Source organism: Hippocampus bargibanti, linkage group LG14 (genome assembly GCF_051943395.1).
Source record: "Hippocampus bargibanti isolate YZ-2025 linkage group LG14, ASM5194339v1, whole genome shotgun sequence".
Lineage (NCBI taxonomy): Eukaryota > Metazoa > Chordata > Actinopteri > Syngnathiformes > Syngnathidae > Hippocampus > Hippocampus bargibanti.
In genome coordinates, this window is record NC_142747.1 from 21,131,747 (window position 1) to 21,151,441 (window position 19,695).

The window sequence follows — 19,695 nt, forward strand, 5'->3', positions numbered from 1 at the left end:
AAAAACCTCGTGGGAGTTGATTTAAAAAATCAATGTTGACATTTTTATTGACAGCTTTTTGTTGCTCTTTGGATGCCCCAAAACACGTTTCGTTTTGGAAAGTTTTTGAGGACGTTTTGTCACGAGCTGTTTCTTCCCTGCCAGAAGACTGAAGCTGCTTTTTTTGTGTGCAAAACTGTTGCGTGGTTTTGTGACAGGACAAAAAAAAACTTTTTTTTTTGTTGCACTCAGCCAACCACGTCGGACATTTTCTTTGCGGGACTTCCCCCTTTTGACCAATCAGAGCCCGGCGCGCCCGACTGGATGTGTGATGAGCTCCGCCACACTTCCACTTTGGAGGATATCAACAAATAAGGACAACATGTCGCCTTGTGGACGCACCATCTTTTGAAAAACATCCCAAAAAACACATCGCGTGGATCACGTGGAAAGTCGCCATTCGGATCTCTTTTGTCATCTTCCATATATCGGAGCGAAGCGATCGTCTTTTGACCAATCAATAATTGATCCCGAACCCGGATGATCTGACGCTCGTCGGGAGCAAGAAAGTTCTTTTATTGATCCAAAATCTCGAGCAGGCTCCCTCATTTGGTGGCGTTTTTCCCTCTTTGGATTTTGGAGGAGACGCTTTGACGACGCTGGCTGGGTCTTTCCCCACGATGATGAGACCCACGCTGGCTCACAATTACCCACGCAGTGGCTTCCCTCTGGAAGGTACAACTTCGCCGGCTGTCACTTATAGTTGGTAGTATTTCTTGTTACTTGAAAAAAAAATCGACTTGGTTGTTACCACCGCGAACGGCCAAATATTTAGTCTGCAACGCGTGTAGAATTTGTACGGAAAAGGATTAGGGCCATTCTAGAAAAAAGGGATGACAAGGTTCTCACTTTATTCTCAGGATTTTGACTCTAAATTGAGAGTTTTGCCTTTAAAGTCAGAATTCTGACTTTATTATCAAAATTATCACTTTTAAGTCAAAATTTAAAGTCGGAATTCTTACTTTAAAACCAGAATTCTCAATTTAAAGTCAGAATTCGGACTTTAAAGTCAGAATTTAAATTCAGAATTCTGAGAATTAAGTTACAATTCTCACTTTAAAATCGGAATTCTAAATTTGAAGTCTGAATTCTGACTTTAAATGGACAATTCTGGCTTTAAAGTCAGAATTCTGAGAACAAAGTGAGCACTCTCACTTTAAAGTTAGAATTCTGACTTTAAAGTCAAAATTCTCACTTGAAAGTTAGACTTCTGTGCGAAAACTGAGAATCTTGCTAACCATCATTATTTTTCTTCCGTGGCCTTAATCTTCTTTCGTAAAAAAACGGTGACGTGGTGAACCAAAAAATATCCATAACGTCACAGATACTCATCTAAATATGCTTCGTTATAATAAATAACAATGCACTTTATTTCTAAGCGCTTTCTTTCAAAACTTTCAAGGATACTTCACAGTCACGGGATAAGAACTTCTTTTTGTGTGTCCGGTTGAGCAGCGTTCGCTCTACCCGGAAGTAACACCGCAGCAAAGTTATGAAATAAGCTGTGCATGTTAAAACAAACTTAGAAATTATACCTTACAAATGTTTTCTTTTTGTATATCTTTAAAAGTATATTTTATATGTTGTTTTCCCCCCCCGACGTGGCAGTGTCAACCCCGCTGGGTCAAGGTCGAGTCAACCAGCTGGGTGGCGTTTTCATCAACGGCAGGCCTTTACCCAACCACATTCGACACAAGATCGTGGAAATGGCCCATCACGGCATCAGACCTTGCGTCATTTCACGACAACTCAGGGTTTCCCACGGATGCGTGTCCAAAATCCTTTGCAGGTACCAAGAAACCGGTTCCATCAGACCGGGGGCCATCGGGGGCAGCAAACCAAAGGTACATACAGAACAACAACAAAAACACATCTGGACGTGAAGAGTGAATTAAAAAAAAAAACACTTATCTATATATATTTTATATTATATTTATTTCTATTTTGACGTTTGACGCAGACAACCACGCCGGATGTCGAGAAGCGAATCGAAGCATGCAAACGAGACAACCCGGTTATGTTTAGTTGGGAGACCCGAGATCGATTACTCAAAGATGGGATATGTCATCGCGACGGTGTTCCCTCAGGTAAAAAAAAAAAGAGAGAGGAGCAATTAACGATGATGATCATTATTAGTCGGTGAAATGGCTCCATTTTGTTTTGCAGTCGGTTCCATCGATCGCGTCATGCGCAACAAGTTTGTGGGAAAAGACGACGAAGACGACGTGGACAAAAGTCAACAGGAGGAAAGTGACCGCAGGGCTAAACACAGCATCGAAGGAATCCTCGGAGACAGATGTGAGTAACCGTCACCGCTTTTATTTGCAAAGTGTTTATTTTACGCGTCGCTGAATTGTGTTATTCGGTCGACGCCATGTTGACGCCATGTTGTTGAATGGAGAAAAAAAGGGGGCAAAAGTGGACTTTCGAATTCTTTATCGACCGTGTCTCCGTGTCTAATGCTTTTCCCATGAGGTTAGACAGTAAATCAAACAGCAGGTGATGTTTTAGTGCTCGCGACGGGGTGCTGTGCGAATGCATGTGCGCGTGTGTGTGTGCATGCATCGCTCATTTTGCATAAACATCCAATTCCCACTTGGTGAATAATGCATGTGACAAAATTCTTCGGCCGTCATCTATACTTCTTTGTTTGAAGGTGTCAGACGTTTCGCTTCTTATCCAAGAAACTTTTTCAGCAAACTAAAGTCTTACTGGTAGTTTAGGCCCCATATATATTCCTACTGTCCAGACATGGCGGTGCCGGACTCTGCTATGATAGGTCCCTGCTCTCAGGGACCGATCATACTCCAGCCGCATACGATAGCATTCACTCAACTCGGAAGTAACTCAAATAGATAGAAATCTAGCTGGCTAATAGCTAGCTTGCGAGTTGTGTTAAGTTCATTAGGTCTACTTATCTGTTTACAAATTAAATGGCAGTGAATGAGTTCAAACTTGTCAAGCTAGCTTTTTAGCTCTGGTTTTTGTTCTTTTTAGCTTCTTTGTATCTTTGTTAGCGTCAATTAGCCACACAATCGAGAGGAGTCTTTCTCAAGGGGCTGATCCATTTCCATTTCGTCCCGTGCGCACACAGATTCACACGCTTTGAAACATCCAAACAAACATCCAAAGGGAGAACTATATTTGGCAAAAAAGGGATTGTGAAAAGGGCTAATTGAATAAGCTCGCAACGTTTGGAAGGAAAAAAAAAGAAAAGCAGCACCCTTCCCATGGTGAGCGCAGTCGTCATGTGATCATTTGGCTTTCTTGAGGCGCATTCCTTCAACGTGCCTCCATTCTCCTGAGCTGATTGTAAGTCTCGGGCGCCACAGAAAGGCAACCCTGAGCAGACAATACATGAAAGGGACATTAAGATTTAGCTGTCTTTGTCACACAAACGGAGCGCGACTTTGTTTGTGCAAATAATGTGGGTGTGTTTCAAAACAAAACAAAACAAAACACTGGGGTCCAAGTTTGGCAACAGGTTGCCATATGCTTGGATTGGGGGACAGGGGGACGAGGTTTTTTGGTAAGAGAAAAAAGAAATGGAGCGCAAGAAGGCATGCGGTGTGTCATTTAAAGGACGACCGACGCCATTTTTTTGTTTCCTAACGGATCGGAAAAACGTTTTATAGCATCTAAAATACCAAAAACACGCAGGCTGATATTTTTAGTCAAATGCATAGCCAGCATTCACTCAACGCGTAGTAACTCAAATAGATAAAAAACTTGCTCACTAGCCACTAGATAGCTAATAGCTAGCTAACAGATAGCCAGCAGACAGCTAGCCAATAGTCAGCCAGTCAGTCAGCCAGCTAGCCAATAGATAGCTTGCCAGCTGGATAGATAGCCAACAGATAGCCAGCTAACTAGCCAGCTAGCCATTAGAAAGCCAATAGACATCCAGCCATCCAGTTAGCCAATAGCAAGCCAATAGATAACTGGATAGATAGCCAACGGATAGCCAGCTACAACAGGCCCAACAAGGATGTGAAAATAGCGACTAGCTACTAGCGTCTGGAGCCAAATGTGTGCTGAAGAGGGCTCTGTCTGTCCAATTGAAAGAATCAAAGTGTCACTCATGAGGAGGGAGGGGGGGGGGCACTATGACCAAAATCACTCCCCTCTACCCTCGAGGGGGGGGGGGGGGGGGGCTCTCCCTCTCGTGAGTTTTTTGTCTTTTCGACTAAGCCCATGCATGATGTCTGTCCAAGCATGAAAACATAGTTCTTCTGGTCAAATGAATGGCTCTTCTATCCTTCATTCAAGCCTCTTTCTCCTTTTCACACATTTCTTGTGACTCACTGATATGGATTCAAAGAGCAATTAATCAATGGCGGGCGGTGCAACTTTGAAGTCCGACTAACTGCGCTTTTTGGGTAGAGGGTATTTGCGGTAATTCCCCTCCTTTTAAAGGACAACCGACGACTCCGGACAAGTTGTGTACAGAATTTGTAAAATGGCTTCAAATGACTTCTACTAAGCGTATTTTAATAAGATTCCACCGCATAGAGCTAGATTTTACCTTTCAAAACTCGCGCTGAATATTCCGGAAGTCCTGTTTTTGAGTTGGTGACGAGTCCTCACCTTACGTCACTGAAGGAACGCCCCTGACCGAAAAAAGGACACATTGTAGCAGTCCTTCCATCACGTCAATGCATTTTAATGTCCTTTGTTTGGTCTAAAAACTTGATGTAGCACCAAAAAGAGGCAGAAGAGGGCGACAAAGCTCCGTGTAAGGAATTAATCAGCCTGTTGAAACGGTCTGATTAACTCCTTACACGGAGCTCCGTGTAAGGAATTAATCAGCCTGTTGAAACGGTCTGATTAACTCCTTACACGGAGCTTTGTCGCCATTTTCTGCCTATTTTTTAGTGCTACATTTCCCCACCCCCTATTGCCTCAAAATGGCACGGAATAAATGATTTAATGGATTGCAAACATGTATGCTTTCCTCTTCAGAACTATTTGAATCCTATTCATAACTGGATGAGTAACAAGAAAGCATCTTCTCCCAATCTGAAGCCATTGTTTTGATTCTCCAGCAAAGCAAGACGTCTTGAGGTGACACCACGAACAAGGGGGCGGGACCTTCTGAAACTTGCCATCTTTGAGGTCATTTTTAAATAGTTTTAGGTCACTTTAAGTGGTTTTTATTGGTGTTTTGCATTTGACTGAAAATATCAGCCTGCGTGTTTTGGCTATTTTCGATGCTATCACACGTTTTTCTGATGTCAGTTAGGAAACAAAAAAAATGGTGTCGGTTGTCCTTTAAATGGACCTCGATAACGAAGAATGACAGTTTTTCATGTGAAGAGTTCACCTTGTAGGCTATTGACATACTTTTCGCCCCCTCCTCTCTTTGACCCCGAGTGGTGAGACGAAAATTAAAAGACAGGGAACGGAAAAGGTCAAAGGACAGCGTGAGGTCACTCTCTCACAGCACACAGGAAACAAGGTTAGAAACACGTTGAGTTAAAATTGACAGGTAACCATTTCCTGAAAGCCCCCCACCACCCACCACCCCACCCAACCACTCACCCAACACTTTTTTTCCCCCATCACACTCTTGAATACCCGTCGTCATCCCTTTTAACAATGTGGTGATATTTTAAGCGTTTTCCCCAGTCACCCTTTCAAAATAAATGTCATATTAACTCATTCACTGCCATTCCCGAATTTATAATAATCATACATTTCTATCTGAGTTTCTTCCCGGTTGAGTGAAGGACTAGCTAGCTATCTGTTAGCTGTCTATTAGCTAGCTACCTTTCTATCAGAGTTACTTGGCTATCGAATTAGCTGTCTATTAGCTAGCTAGCTTTCTATTTGAGTTACTTCCGGGTTGAGTGAAGGACTCGCTAGCTATCTGTTAGCTATCTATTAGCTAGCTAGCTTTCTAGCAGAGTTACTTCCGAGTAAATGGCGCGTGTGGCTGCCGCTACTCACCCACAGAAAAACGTATCCTGTGACTGTAAAGTGACCTTGAGTTTTGAAAGGCACTTATAACTGAAATGTGTTATTATTATTATTATTATTATTATTATTATTATTATTATTATTATTATTGTCATTGTTATTATTATTTTTGTTAATTAGGTTATTTTTGTTATTATTGTTTTTTTGTTATTTATTATTTTTGTTATTTGTGTTATTATTTTTGTTGTTATTATTGTTATTATTGTTATTATTATTACTATTATTACTACTATTACGACTATTACTACTATTATTATTATTATTATTTTGTTATTTTTGTTTTTATTATTATTATTATTTTTGTTTTTATTATTATTATTATTTTTGTTTTTATTATTATTTTTGTTTTTATTTTTGTTTTTATTTTTGTTATTATTATGATTATGATTATTATTATGATGTGAATGTGGGTGAATGAGTTAAGCCCTAGTGTGCAGAAGACACTTTGTGGTTGACTTAAGCTCGGGCGCGTTTGTTTTACTTTGGGGTCCCACGCGCTTGTGCCTCTCGGGGGGCTTCGCTTTGTTGAATGAAACAGTTTTCTTTTCTCCTCTAAACTGGATCGACCCCCAAAACCCCAAACCCTCCTCAGCTCCGCCGATCGGACAAACTCTCCACGTACATCAGCAAACAACAACGCACCCCCGAAGGTGCTTGTACTCTTTCCTCTAGAGGAAAGAGTTTTCTATGAGAGTGGGGGTGGGCGGGCGGGGGGCTAAAATGCCCCCTGGCTGCCCCCATCTCTTCTACGTTCCTTTTAAGGCACCCCCTTAGCCTGCTCCGCTCCCCCGTGGGGCAGGTGACAAGCCTTCCACCGTGAAGCCGTGACGGATTCCACAGATGGAGCGTGGAAATCGCCAGCAAAGAGATCAGCTTTTTTTTTTGTGGGGGGGGAGGACAAAGAGGCCAAGAGAGAGCCCGAGAAAGAGAGAAATATGGCTGGAACACAACATTCGGGGAGGGGGGGGGGGGCAAAGACAGACGCTGAAAGGACAACCTCTCAGATATCTCGCATATATCTGTTTATTTGGTTGTCTGTTTTTTAAAGTCAGGTGGCCATTAGTGACTCCGTCATGTCTGATTTTGACTTCACCAAATATGTTTTGATTGTTGATTAAAAAGACCCTTCAATATTCCTTCGCTATTTCTTTTTGCCTGTTTAAAAATCTTAAATGAGGGGAAATATATGAAGTGTTTTTGTTGTCCCCATCTCTCCTATTTATTGATTAGCGAGTCACTCCGACGAGGGTTCCGACGTGGATTCCGAACCGGATCTTCCCCTGAAAAGGAAACAGCGGCGCAGTCGGACCACCTTTACGGCGGAGCAGCTGGAGGAGCTGGAGAGAGCTTTTGAGAGGACTCACTACCCGGACATCTACACCAGGGAGGAACTGGCCCAAAGGGCTAAACTGACGGAGGCCAGAGTCCAAGTAGGAGATGACACCAACACACGTCTGACCACTACCTTACTTATACTCACTATATCATACTTATATTTTCCAGTTTATAAGGCTATTTCCTTCAAAAGAAGACCTTATATGCCAGCATGCCTTATCTATCTTTAGAAGTACGTAGTGTGTCACCTCAGCCTCTACTGGAGCACCTTATAATGTGGTGTGTGTTATATTTGGAAATGTTTTATATATTATTTATATATTAGATTTGGAAGACATTTCTTCATTGATTTAAACCGACACCACTTTTTGTTTGCTAACTGACATCAGGAAAACGTTTTATAGCAACTAAAAGACCCAAAACACACAGGCCAGTATTTTTAGTCAAATGCAAAACAACAATAAAAATGACTTCAAGTGTGCTAAAAATCCAACAAATTGAGCTGCGGATTGGGCATTTTCAGAAAGTCCCGCCCCCTTGTTCGTGACGTCACGCCAGGACGTCTTTGCCTTGCTCGAGAATCAAAACAATGGCTTCAGATTCAGAGAAGATGCTTTCTTGTGACTCATCCAGTTAGCAATATGATTCAAATAGTTCTGAAGAGGAAAGCATAAATGTTTGCAATTGATTAAAGAAGTCGTTCCGTGTCATTTTGAGGCATTTGGACTCCAATGTAGCGCCCAGAAAATGCAGAAGATGGCACCCAAGCTCCGTTGGAAATGGGCTGATTTGTCTGCTGGGAATTTGTGTCAACTAGTATCAAGTAGTCTTGGTGCAACACACAACGATTCACCATCGCGCTATTTATGTGTTTTCCTTCTAATTTTGCCATCAACACGAAGTTTTCAGACCAAACAAAGTACCCAAAATGCATTGTGTGTGGCTTTCTCGGTCAGGGGCGTTCCAAACGTGACGTCACGTGGGGATCGTCATAAACTCAAAAACTAGACTTCCTGACTATTCAGTGCAGTCTTAAAACGTAAAATATGGCTATATACGGTGGAATATTTGTAAAATACACTCAGTAGAAGTCATTTCAAGTGATTTTACAAATTATGGACACAACTTGTCGGTTGTCCTTTAAGTTGTGCCTTATAGTCCGATGCACCATATATATGGAAAAAGTTTGAAAGTACACCATTTATTGGGGGTGCGCCTTATACATCGGAAAATACGATACAATCGAATGAAATCCAGCATTTTGATTGATTGATTGAACATACAGACGCTTCTCACCTTATGAATGAGATTCGTTCGTAAGGTGAATTTGTTCGTAAGTTGGTTCTGTGCTATATTTTGTATGGAATCTATGTTTAAGTCAAACACTGAACGGGGAAGTATCAAACACAGTCGGAAAATAAATTCACACCTACTGTAGTACGACGACATCTATCTTTGGGTCTTCACTAATGACTGAAACTACTTGTAATGTAATTTAGTAATTACGTGCCAGCAGCCATTACTGTTTGTTATGCATCGCGTCCTCCTGGATCGTCAACTGGGAAGAGGGATTTCCTCCCCACCCACACACTCTATGCCGCCAATCATCAGCAAGCTCGGCGGATCGGGGCCTGAACTCTGATTGGTCAACCTTGGTGTCCGTCGCGTAAACATCCTGCCCGCGAAAATGTTAGCCGCAAAACTGTTTGTATGCACCGTAACGTCCTAACTGGAATGTTTGAAAGTTGGGGAGCGTCTGTAGTACCATACACTCACCTCCACCAACAATGTCCCAACACTGAAAGGTCTGGTTCAGCAACCGAAGGGCCAGGTGGCGGAAGCAAGCCGGGGCCAACCAGATCTTGTCCTTTAATCATCTGATACCAGGTGGTTTCCCACCTTCAGCCATGTCCAGCCTTACTCCTTACCAACTCTCGGACAGTACCTATGTCTCTTCCTCTGTAGCGCAAGGTACGTAGGTGTGGTCTCACCTCACCGATCGCTAGTATCTAGTATCCAGTATCTATCCCCTCAGACCCGCCCAGCACTCTACATCGACCGCAGCCTCTGCCGCCGTCGTCGGGTCACCAAGTGCCCAGTTCTGGAGGAGGTCCAGTTGAGGGAAACTCCGCCTACTGCCTTGCTTCCGGACGCCATTCCTTCTCAGGATATTCGGAAAGCTTCGTGAGCCCCGGTGGCCCCGCCGGGACCATGAACGCCGCCATTGGAAATGGGCTCTCGCCGCAGGTGAGGAACCATCTGTCATGTCTGACTTTGATACATACTCCTGTAATGATTTTGTTCCTGACGGGGGTTGGCCTTTTAACCACTGTGTGAGGCAGCGGTTGCCCTTGTGCCCCAGGCTATCAAGGAAACAGATCGGCATGAAATGAGTAGACTGAAATGTGACTGGCTTGTCAGTGGGTTTCTTGCGCATCATTCCTTTGAGTGAAAATCACACAGACCAGTGGATGATTCTTGAGAGGATCAAAGCGTCCTTTTCACCAGTGGATCAGGGACGTCATTGGGAAATGTGCACGTCTACGACAAGCTGAATGTCGAAAGCAAACACGCAAACCTTTATCCCATTTCCGCCATTTTTGTCTTTGGACTCTCAAGTACACTTTACAGTCATGGAATAATGTATGTTTACCTTTTGTAGCGTCCTAAATTTTGTTAGCTTCTTTTGAATCTTTCTTCTGGGGCTGAGGTTCTGTGAATCTACTTTGGAAAATGATATGCAAATGCACGACCTTATAACGCTCGGGGAAAGATGGAAGCACCAAGCAGGCTTCTGATTGGCCGCCGTGCCGAGTATGCAAATTGTCAAACGAACCGAAATTCACACGTTTCCAAACTGAATGAAGATTTGTATATATATATATATATATATATATATATCTCCCCCTATATCATAGCAGAGTCATGTACCGCCACGTCTGGACAGTAGGAATATATATCGGGCCGAAACTACCAGTAAGACTGACGAAGTTTCTTCGTTAAGAAGCGAAACGTCCGACACCTTCAAAGAAGTACAGATGACGGCTTTAAGAAACCTTTTCATCGGTAAATGAAGATTTTGAAATCGGAATCATTTATTCTGATTCCGAAATCTTTGTTCAAACGTTTGCTTTATTAAATAAAGCAAACATTTGATTTGAAAAAAACTCTTTCATTTTTGTTTTTTTTTCTTGAAGAAGTTGTCGGCCACCCGGGCTGAGAGGCTTTGTAAATTGTACGCCCGACGGATAAGTTGCACGCCCCGGGCATCCGGGCAGACGCTATTTCAGACACTGATATAACATAAGAACTCGCGTCATTCCAGTTCTACTATGCAGCCAAAGTAGCGATGGGTTACTGGATCCTCCACTGATTTTTGCCATGGGTTCCTGCTTCACCAAACCTTCCAAATGTCCCATTTCATTTTGTTCGGAGGAAAATTTTACAAGACAACACCGCTCGCTCTCTCCCAAGTCAACATGGACTCGCTCGTCTCTCCTCTCCTACTTGGAAATGATTTAAGCAGTACCATGTGTGGGAGTGGATGAAGAAAAATATGTCACTTACAGGGCGAGGAGGACACATCCCTGCTTCTTATTACGATGAAGAGCTCCAGGAGCCTCCAGTCGTTGCTCTGATGCAGATGATACATTTACAGATTGCAGCTTTACTTACCCAGTCATTAAAAGGTGACGAGCAGAGCCTCAATTTCTCATTCAAACTCATTCAGTGCCCGACGTGTGCAAAAATGTCTCCACTCCAGTGCCAGGGTTGTTGTCATTGTCATTTGAATTCCAGGACCCACAGAATATTGAGTTTTATTAATAATAACAATAATACATTTCATTGATGAGCACCTTTCAAAACTCTCAAGGTCACTTTACAGTCACAGGATATGTTTTTCTCTGTGGGTGAGCAGCGGCAGCCGCACGCGCCAGCGTTCACTCAACTCGGAAGTAACTCATATAGATAGCAAGCTAGCTAGCTAGCAAATGGATAGAGTAGCTTGCTAAATAGCTAGATAGCCAGCTAGACAACAAGATAGCCTGCTAATAGATTTTCAAGACATCTTGAATGAGGTCAACTGAAGACGCATAGCTGATGGATTGCCTACATCTGCGCAATTAATAATATTAATAATAATTATAATAATAACGCTAATAATAATGATAATAATACTAATACTAAATAATAATAAATAATAATAATAATAATAATAGTAGTAGTACTACATAAACATTCATGCAGCGTAAGAAACCTTAGACTCTCTTCTTTCATCAGAAAAAGTTAATTCCTAAATGACATGGGTTTGGAGTTATTTGAGCTTGAAATGGGGGTGGCAGTAAAAAAAAACGACATTAAAAATTCAATTCATCATAAGAAACCTCCGACTTTCTTCTTTCATCAGAAAAAAAAAATCCTAAATGATATGGGTCTGGAGTTATATGATGTTGAAATGAGGGCGGCTTTCCAAAATCCAATGCAATACATCCATATTGGTTGATATAGCGCTTTAACAACAGCTGAAGCTGGAACAAAGCGCTAACATGGAAAAAGAGTCAATGCTGCCCCCTTGTGGAAAAGGAAAAAAACATTGCCAGGGGCCATGGCCAGCGCTTTATCGGCACCCTAGCATGAAAAAACAAAACCCGAACAAATTCGTGAATGGCGCTCTACGTCATATTTTCAATTCCCGAATAAATTGGTGAATGGCAGTGAATGAGTTAAGACGTCCTTGATTTTTCCTGGAATATTTTTCAAGGAGTTTGCTGCTATCATTCCCACTTGGACACTGGTTGAACTTTTTGGGCCTGCAGCTCTTTCCCGTGCTTTGCCGGCCAAATAATGGACGTCCAAATTGGATTATTGTGTGGCTAATCAAGACCAGGTCAACAGCTTAATGCTTTTCTCAAGGAACGTCAAGCTTGCACATGTTTTGTCTTTTGATCTCAGACTATATTAAATATATAAGTTATTTATTTTTTGCAGCGCTGGAGTTTGAGAATAGTTGAAGCTGTTGAACAAATTAGTTAATTCTCAGTCTCTGGAGCGGAGTCAGGATGTTTTCGGAGAGTCCATTGGACCCCGGAATCAGATCCAGGACCGGGTCATTTATTTATTTACAATTCACATTAATTGATATAGTGCTTTGAAAACAGTTGAAGCTGTAACAAAGCACAAAATGTAATTAAACTATTTATTTATTGATTTATTTCTTTATTTATTTTTGTGTATTTATGTATTTATTTAGTTATTATTTTGTTTGTTTCTTTATTTTGGTCCACTATGGCTCAATGAACAATTTGTGTTAGCAAGCTCCGATCTAGACATTGGGACGTATGATTGTAGTGTTCCCTTTAATGGATTTTCAAACAATCCACATACATCACAATCATGTGACAAAATATTTGATGACAGTGTGAAGAACATGCCACCACATGAACAAGAACATTGACACACAAGCTTGCGTTCTTCTTGAAAGCGCGTCCTTCCGTCTGTCTTTCCACCAGGTGATGGGTCTGTTGAATCATGGCGGCGTTCCCCATCAGCCGCAAAGCGACTACGCCATCTCGCCTTTAACTGGCGGTCTTGAAGCACCTGCCAGCATGGCCGCCACTTGCAACCAACGCATGGATCACTTCAAAGGTCTGGAGGGTCTCACCAGTGTTCCATCCATGTCAGCGTTGCCTTCACTGCCCACTTCCCAGTCCTACTGTCCTGCCGCCTCATACAGCTCGCAAGGCTACACCGTTGATCACATGGCGTCCTACCAGTATGGCCAATACGGACAAAGTAAGGTCAATAGACTTCTTTTTAGAAATACAGGTAACATCCCACTTACGACTTAGGACCACCCGTACTTACGACCGCGACCTCCCGACCCTATTTTTCAAATTTTAATTCTACGCCTGACACCATTAAAGTCGGTTGGTCAGTTATTTCCTGGCTGATGATAGCCTCTAGTGGACTTTTAGCAAATCACACCACACTTTTTCCAGTCTGGATATATTCAGACATAGCACTACTGAAGGCCTAGTGATGAACTTCATGGCCTGCCACTGAAAATTACACTACGAATCGGCCGGTGTTGAACACCAACAACAAAATGTCAGTGTCGCATGAATACCAACTCAGTCAGAAAATAGCTCGTCTCGTATGAGATATAATTTAGGTAATATCCGATTTACGACCATCCGTACTTACAACCACGACTTCCTAATTCTACGCCTGGCACTGCAACGCGCTAGCAGGCCGGCAACGCGTACGACAATTTTGGTCAGCCAGCCAGCATGTCACTCTCGCACAGCAATCGACCGTGTGATGGCACCAGAGGGGGCGGAGTTTGCGTGTCATTTAGCCTCAGAGTCTCTATTCAACATTTTGAATGGATTTCGACTTACGACCATTTTGACTTACGACCGTTTGGTCGGAACGGAAATCTGTCGTCAGTCGGATGTTTCCTGTATTTTTTTTTCCTTTATTTGTTTGGCAAGGTTCGCACGGCCATCTTGTTTTGCTCGACTGATCTGTATCTTAAACAGATCAGTGGATATATGCTTTCAATTTTTGCTATTTATATTCTTCAGCAAAGTCACTATTGACAGATATTTATAAAGAAATTCGCCCCGAGTGTGTCAAACTCTTGTGACCGCTTGGAAGCCGCAGGATTTTTTTTTTCCGATTAAATCACGAGATGCGGGCCACTCATACCGAGCATTTTTTTCCACTAAGTCATCCAAATAGTACAGTAATTGGATAACGTATTACTTTTCCCCACGGCCCCTTGATAGTGAGGCACACTTGTGTGTTGTTGAATTTTCCATTGTATAAGGTTCACCATTGTATAAGGTTCACCCCCAATGAATAGTGTATTTTCGAACATTTTCCATATATAAGGTGCACCTGCGTAAACGGCGCAAGGTTATCTTTTGATAAAAATCAAGGCTTTTGGGTGCGCCTTATACAGCGGAAAATACGGTACATCAATCAGGAGTTGAGATAAACCTCCTGGATCGTCATTTTGTCCGCCATTTTGCTCAATTTACATCCTGAGGCCATTTTCTCTTCCAGCAAATCCGTGGCCAATACGCCAAACTAACATTTAACTAAATAACTTTACTGGCTTCAACTTTATCAACCACCTATGGGAAGATTATAAGGTCTGAATGAATGACCAAAGACAACCATGTCTTTCATTTTCACTTATCATTCATGTAAATCTCATTGTGTGGGTATAGTGTCGCTGCTGTTCTGCTTGTTAAGGTGCAATCCCACTCCATTCTCAAGTTTTGGGAGTAATTGTGCATGTCTGATTGCCCCTGAAAAGTAATTCCACCAAGACTGTGACACACTTCTTCAGTAAAGTCAGCTCACATCACCCAAAAGTCAAACTTCAACAAGGCTTGAAAGTCCTAACTCGGAGTGTTTGCCCCTTTCAAGACGATTCAGTCCTCGAGTCATGAGAGCTTCTTTTCATTCCACATTTCTGTTAGGAAAGTCTCGCAGTCAACCTCCGACAAATCAGGATTTGCAGGGCGATGTCGTTTTCTGTAATGCGGTGATTACAGCGGCCGACGTTTCCAATTTTGGTCCACAGGGGGTTGACCAATCAATCTCATCCAATCATCTTGCTGTAAACCCTGGACAAGGCTCTTCAAAGAGCGGGGAAAATGAGCCAAAATCTCTCAACATGTCTAACTTTATACAGCAGCAAATATGAAAAGGCTATCGAACTATCTAAATGCAGTAAAAAAAAACACATACAGATTAGGGTGCATACGTGGAAAATAACATGGTGTAAATAAAGAATCGAGGTTACACATGCGAACAACCCTAAGCCTGTTTGTGAGCAAAGACGGTCACCAGGACAACACGTGTTCTCATATACACCTACGCATCGTCACAAGCCTGACCTGTCCATCTTGATGTGATTAATCAGCGGGGCTGAATAAGCAGCGGAGGTGGATGGATCCTAATAGCCTCTGGCAGGGCGGCGATTAGAAACAGGTGTGAGGACTGAGGTCAGCTGGGTAGGCGGCATTCAGCATTGATGCTTTGGGTTCCAGTGATAGGGGTGGTGGTTCCATTTCACAATCGGTTTTATCAAATTCAATATTTATATACTAGGATGATATCAATTTGAATACATTTTGTAAAATAAAAAAGTAGATTTAGGAAATATCTATTTGTCTATCTGTCGATCTGTCTGTCAATAGACTGATCGGTCTGTTCATAGTCTGTCGATAGACCGATCGGTCTGTCCGTAGTCTGTCGATAGACCGATCGGTCTGTCTGTAGTCTGTCGATCGCCCGATCGGTCTGTCCGTGGTCTGTCAGTAGACTGAACAGTCTGTCCATAGTCTGTCGATAGACCGATCAGTCTGTCGATAGACCTTTAGATCTATCTATCTATCGTTAGGTCTATCTATTGATAGATATAAAGACCTATATATGGATGGATGGATGGCTAGAGAGAGAGACGGACAGATCGATTCAGTCTGAAACTGGAGTGAATGATCATTTTTCAATCAATTATATATTCTCAAAGCACCCTCCGACATTTTACATTTTACTTGGACAAGCATACCATAAATGTCCTAATACAACATTGGATTTCAAATCTGCACTCCCTAGCATCATTTTTTTTTATGTATTTGTATTTTTTCCAGGTCCCCTTCCTTACCTGAGGCCTGAAATAGCCTGACCCAAAGCTTGACTCTACAAAGTACAAAGACTATCATTCGTCCACAGGACTAAAATCAATCGGAATATATCTTTGGATGCCGGATTTCTTGCAAAGGACAAGCAGATAAACTCTAAGAAGGGAACGACAAGAAGGTATACCAGACCAAATACACTTTTTTATTCACTGCGGATCTTTCTGCATTGGACAGAACTCGTTTCAGCGCTTAACTTTGGACAGTCGTGCAGATGTTGCCACTGTGACTTCTTCCTGAAGCTCTCTAATCATAAGATTAGTGTGGGATTTTTGTTTTTTTATTCAAAATATTTTCATCAGTGACTGTAAACCGCGATGTACTACCGCTAGGTGACTCCAGGCAACATATTTACACAATGTAACGCTTGAGGATGTCTGTAATTCTTGGTAAGGCCAAATTTATCTCCCAAATCGGTTCCTCCTAAGGCCCATTTGGAGGAAATAGGCCATGCTGATTTGATCTATATAGCATTCATTTGAGATCCCAATCGAGAAATTTGAGAAATCAATGTGTGGGTTATATTATAGCAGAACGGTGAATAAACACCACAGCTGGACCGCTCGGGAAGTTCATTGAAAACCCCAACGAAGCCCTCGCAATCCTCCTCCGTCTTCCTCGGTGACTCATTGACGTTTCGGCAACAGATCTTGGCTTTTTGTAGTCGTCTACAAGGCATCGCGGGAGGTCAGAGGTCATGTTGGGGAAAGTGACAGATGAGAGAGTCCAAGAAGAGAAGTGGTTGTAACCAAAAGGGGTGGGCTGTGTGCTTGATAGGCAAGAGCGATCGCAGGCGTAAAGCCTTTTTAAGATCCAGGTCACAAGTCACGACCACAAAACACTTGAGAACGTAAAAGAGCAGCAAAGTTTAGATAAAACATGGACGATCAATCGATCGATCGCATATCGCATGTTAGCCGCGTCATTTGCGGAAGTATTTCTCCTCATGACACTTTTCACAAGACAATTTGTGTCTTAACCAAATGTTAAAACACAACACGGCAGTTTGTTTTAACTGGACTCTATCTCTTAAACAGTTAACTCATTCACTGCCAGACGACTGCAAAAATGCATCCGCTCCAATGCCAGGGTTTTTTTCATTGTCACTCGAATTCCAGGACCCACAGAAGATGGACTTTTAGGACTACATAAACGTTCAATGGAACTTGTTTTCATCAGCAAAAAAAGGCCGGGTAAGGCCGGCGAGAGTCTCTATCAAACATTTTGAATGGATTTCGACTTACGACCATTTTGACTGACGGAACCCGGTTGTAAGTTGGCACATCATGAGATGACGAGAACACCACAAATTACATTTGGGAGTACGATGGCAAAATTGTCACATTATTATTTTGTCCCACCATGCTGTCTCCATTTTGCCCAATACAAAATATCCATATTTCAGAGTCATTCCAAAGATCGATGAAAAGGTTTCTTCAGCCGTCATCTGTACTTCTTTGAAGGTGTCGGACGTTTCGCTTCTTATCCAAGAAACTTCGTCAGCAAACTAAAGTCTAAAGTCAGCATAACTAAGCCTATGTTGCCTAAGCAGTCTATTGTATTAACAATCCAAATTGAACCTCACCCCACCATTATGGTCAATTTGGATCATTCGTACAATAGATTTCTTAGGCAACATGGGCTTAGTTATGCTGATGAGGTGATACCAGGGCAAATTGGGCAATCAGGCCAGTTGTCAGTCAGGACAATAGAAGCAATCAGTGGAGCCGCAAGGATTAGTCCTCTGCTCCCCCCAACCTGAGAGCAGGGACCAGTTTCCGGCACCGCCACGTCTGGACAGTAGGGATATATATAGGGTCGAAACTACCGGTAAGACTTTAGTTTGCTGATGAAGCTTCTTGGATAAGAAGTGAAACGTCCGACACCTTGAAAGAAGTACAGACGACGGCTGAAGAAACCTTTTCATCGATGGACCATTCCTGTACGACTGAAAGCCTACACAGACGTATTGCTGTCATTCCAAAGAGATTTTGTCGTAAACCATTCCAAGCTAGAAAAGGGGATTTTTTTTTCCCCCTCTCGCATCCAATTAAAAAAAGTTTCCGACTTGAAAGCACTCCATTCTTTAAATACTTTGCAGAATGAACTCCTTCTTTTTTAGTCATTGTATGTTTTTTTTTGTATGAAAAAAACTGGCGTTACACAAGGCCATGTATGTTTATAAGCACATTGTCATGATAATTTATAATGAAATAAACATTCTGGAAAATACTCGCTGTTCTGTTCATTGTTTTCTTCTCGAACATTCTTAAATGGAGTCTTTGTGTTTATTTTGGTCATATTGTGAAGGGAAAAAAAAGGCGGCAAGTGTCCCCTCCCTCCTCATCGAGTCATCGAGTTCAAACCCATTCAGAGACAAATATGTACTTTTGAAGGCCCTCGTGAAGCCCTCCAACCAAAATAGGCCCACCAATTGGTGGTCACCAGACCTCCAAATGGAACACAACTGCCTTTCTTAAAGGACAACCGACATCACATTTTTCTTTCCGAACTAACATCAGAAAAACGTTTGATAGCATCTAAAATAGCCAAAACACGCAGGCTGATATTTTTAGTCCAATGCAAAACACACATAAAAATGACTTCGAGTGTCCAAAATCTGCAAAAAATGGAGCTGCGAATTGGGCATTTTCAGAAAGTCCCGCCCCCAGTTCGTGACGTCACGCCAAGACGTCTTGCATTGCTGGAGAATCAAAACAATCGCCCTCTTGTGGCTCTTTTTGGTGCAACATGACGTTTTCAGACCAAACAAGCACAGCAAAATGCATTGACGTGATGGAAGGACTGCTACAATGTGTCCTATTTTTCGGTCAGGGGCGTTCCTTCAGTGACGTCACGTACAGACTCGTCACCAACTCAAAAACAAGAACATCTTCTTGCCGAATATTCAGCGCGAGTCTTGAAAGGTAAAATATAGCTTTAATATGCGGTGGAATCTTTGTCAAATACGCTCAGTAGAAGTCATTTGAAGCCATTTTACAAATGATGGACACAACTCGTCCGGAGACGTCGGTTGTCCTTTAAAAGACCACTGCTGATTGTCAAACAGCAGTCGTCTCAGCGGTTAGTAAGAAGCGCCATGGCCCCTTTTGCTACTTTTCTGTGAGAAGCAAACTTTTATGACTATCTATTAGCTAGCTACCTAGCTATCTATTTGCTATCTATTAGCTGTCTATTAGCTGTCTAGCTGGCTCTCTGGCTATCTAGCTAGCTATCGTTTAGCTATCTAGCTGGCTGGGTAGCTATCTATTAGCGACTATATCATGTGACTGTCAAATGACCTTGAGAGTTTTGAAAGGCGCTTAGGAATGAAATATATTGTTATTAATATTATTTGTATTATTATTATTAAAAGGATCGATGAAAAGGTTTCTTCAGCCGTCATCTGTACTAAAGTATTATAACTTCAGTTTGCTGACGAAGCTTCTTGGATGAGAAGCGAAACGTCCGACACCTTGAAAGAAGTACAGATGACGGCTGAAGAAACCTTGTCATCGATGGACCGTTCCTGTACGACTGAGAGCTTACGCAGACATATGGCAAAGTGATGTGAAATATTTTTCAATAGATGAACTCATGCGAGATATTATTGACTACAGGAATA

The 19,695-nt window shown here is 42.2% G+C and overlaps 1 protein-coding gene across 2 annotated transcripts; it reads left to right on the forward strand.

The window, feature by feature from the left end:
• The first annotated feature begins 304 nt into the window (after window positions 1–304).
• On the forward strand, window positions 305–18,302 carry pax3b (paired box 3b). Of its 2 annotated transcripts, none has more exons than XM_089013317.1 (9): window positions 305–714; window positions 1,648–1,883; window positions 2,000–2,126; window positions 2,206–2,337; window positions 7,249–7,448; window positions 9,159–9,324; window positions 9,374–9,600; window positions 12,864–13,146; window positions 16,023–18,302. In XM_089013317.1, the coding sequence occupies exons 1-9, from the start codon at window positions 660–662 to the stop codon at window positions 16,055–16,057; spliced, it is 1,461 nt and encodes a 486-aa protein (XP_088869443.1). In that variant the 5' UTR covers window positions 305–659; the 3' UTR covers window positions 16,058–18,302. The 2 variants fall into 2 exon arrangements, with proteins under 2 accessions (XP_088869443.1, XP_088869444.1); XM_089013318.1 differs by having other exon boundaries at window positions 306–714; window positions 9,389–9,600.
• Window positions 18,303–19,695: the final 1,393 nt, after the last annotated feature.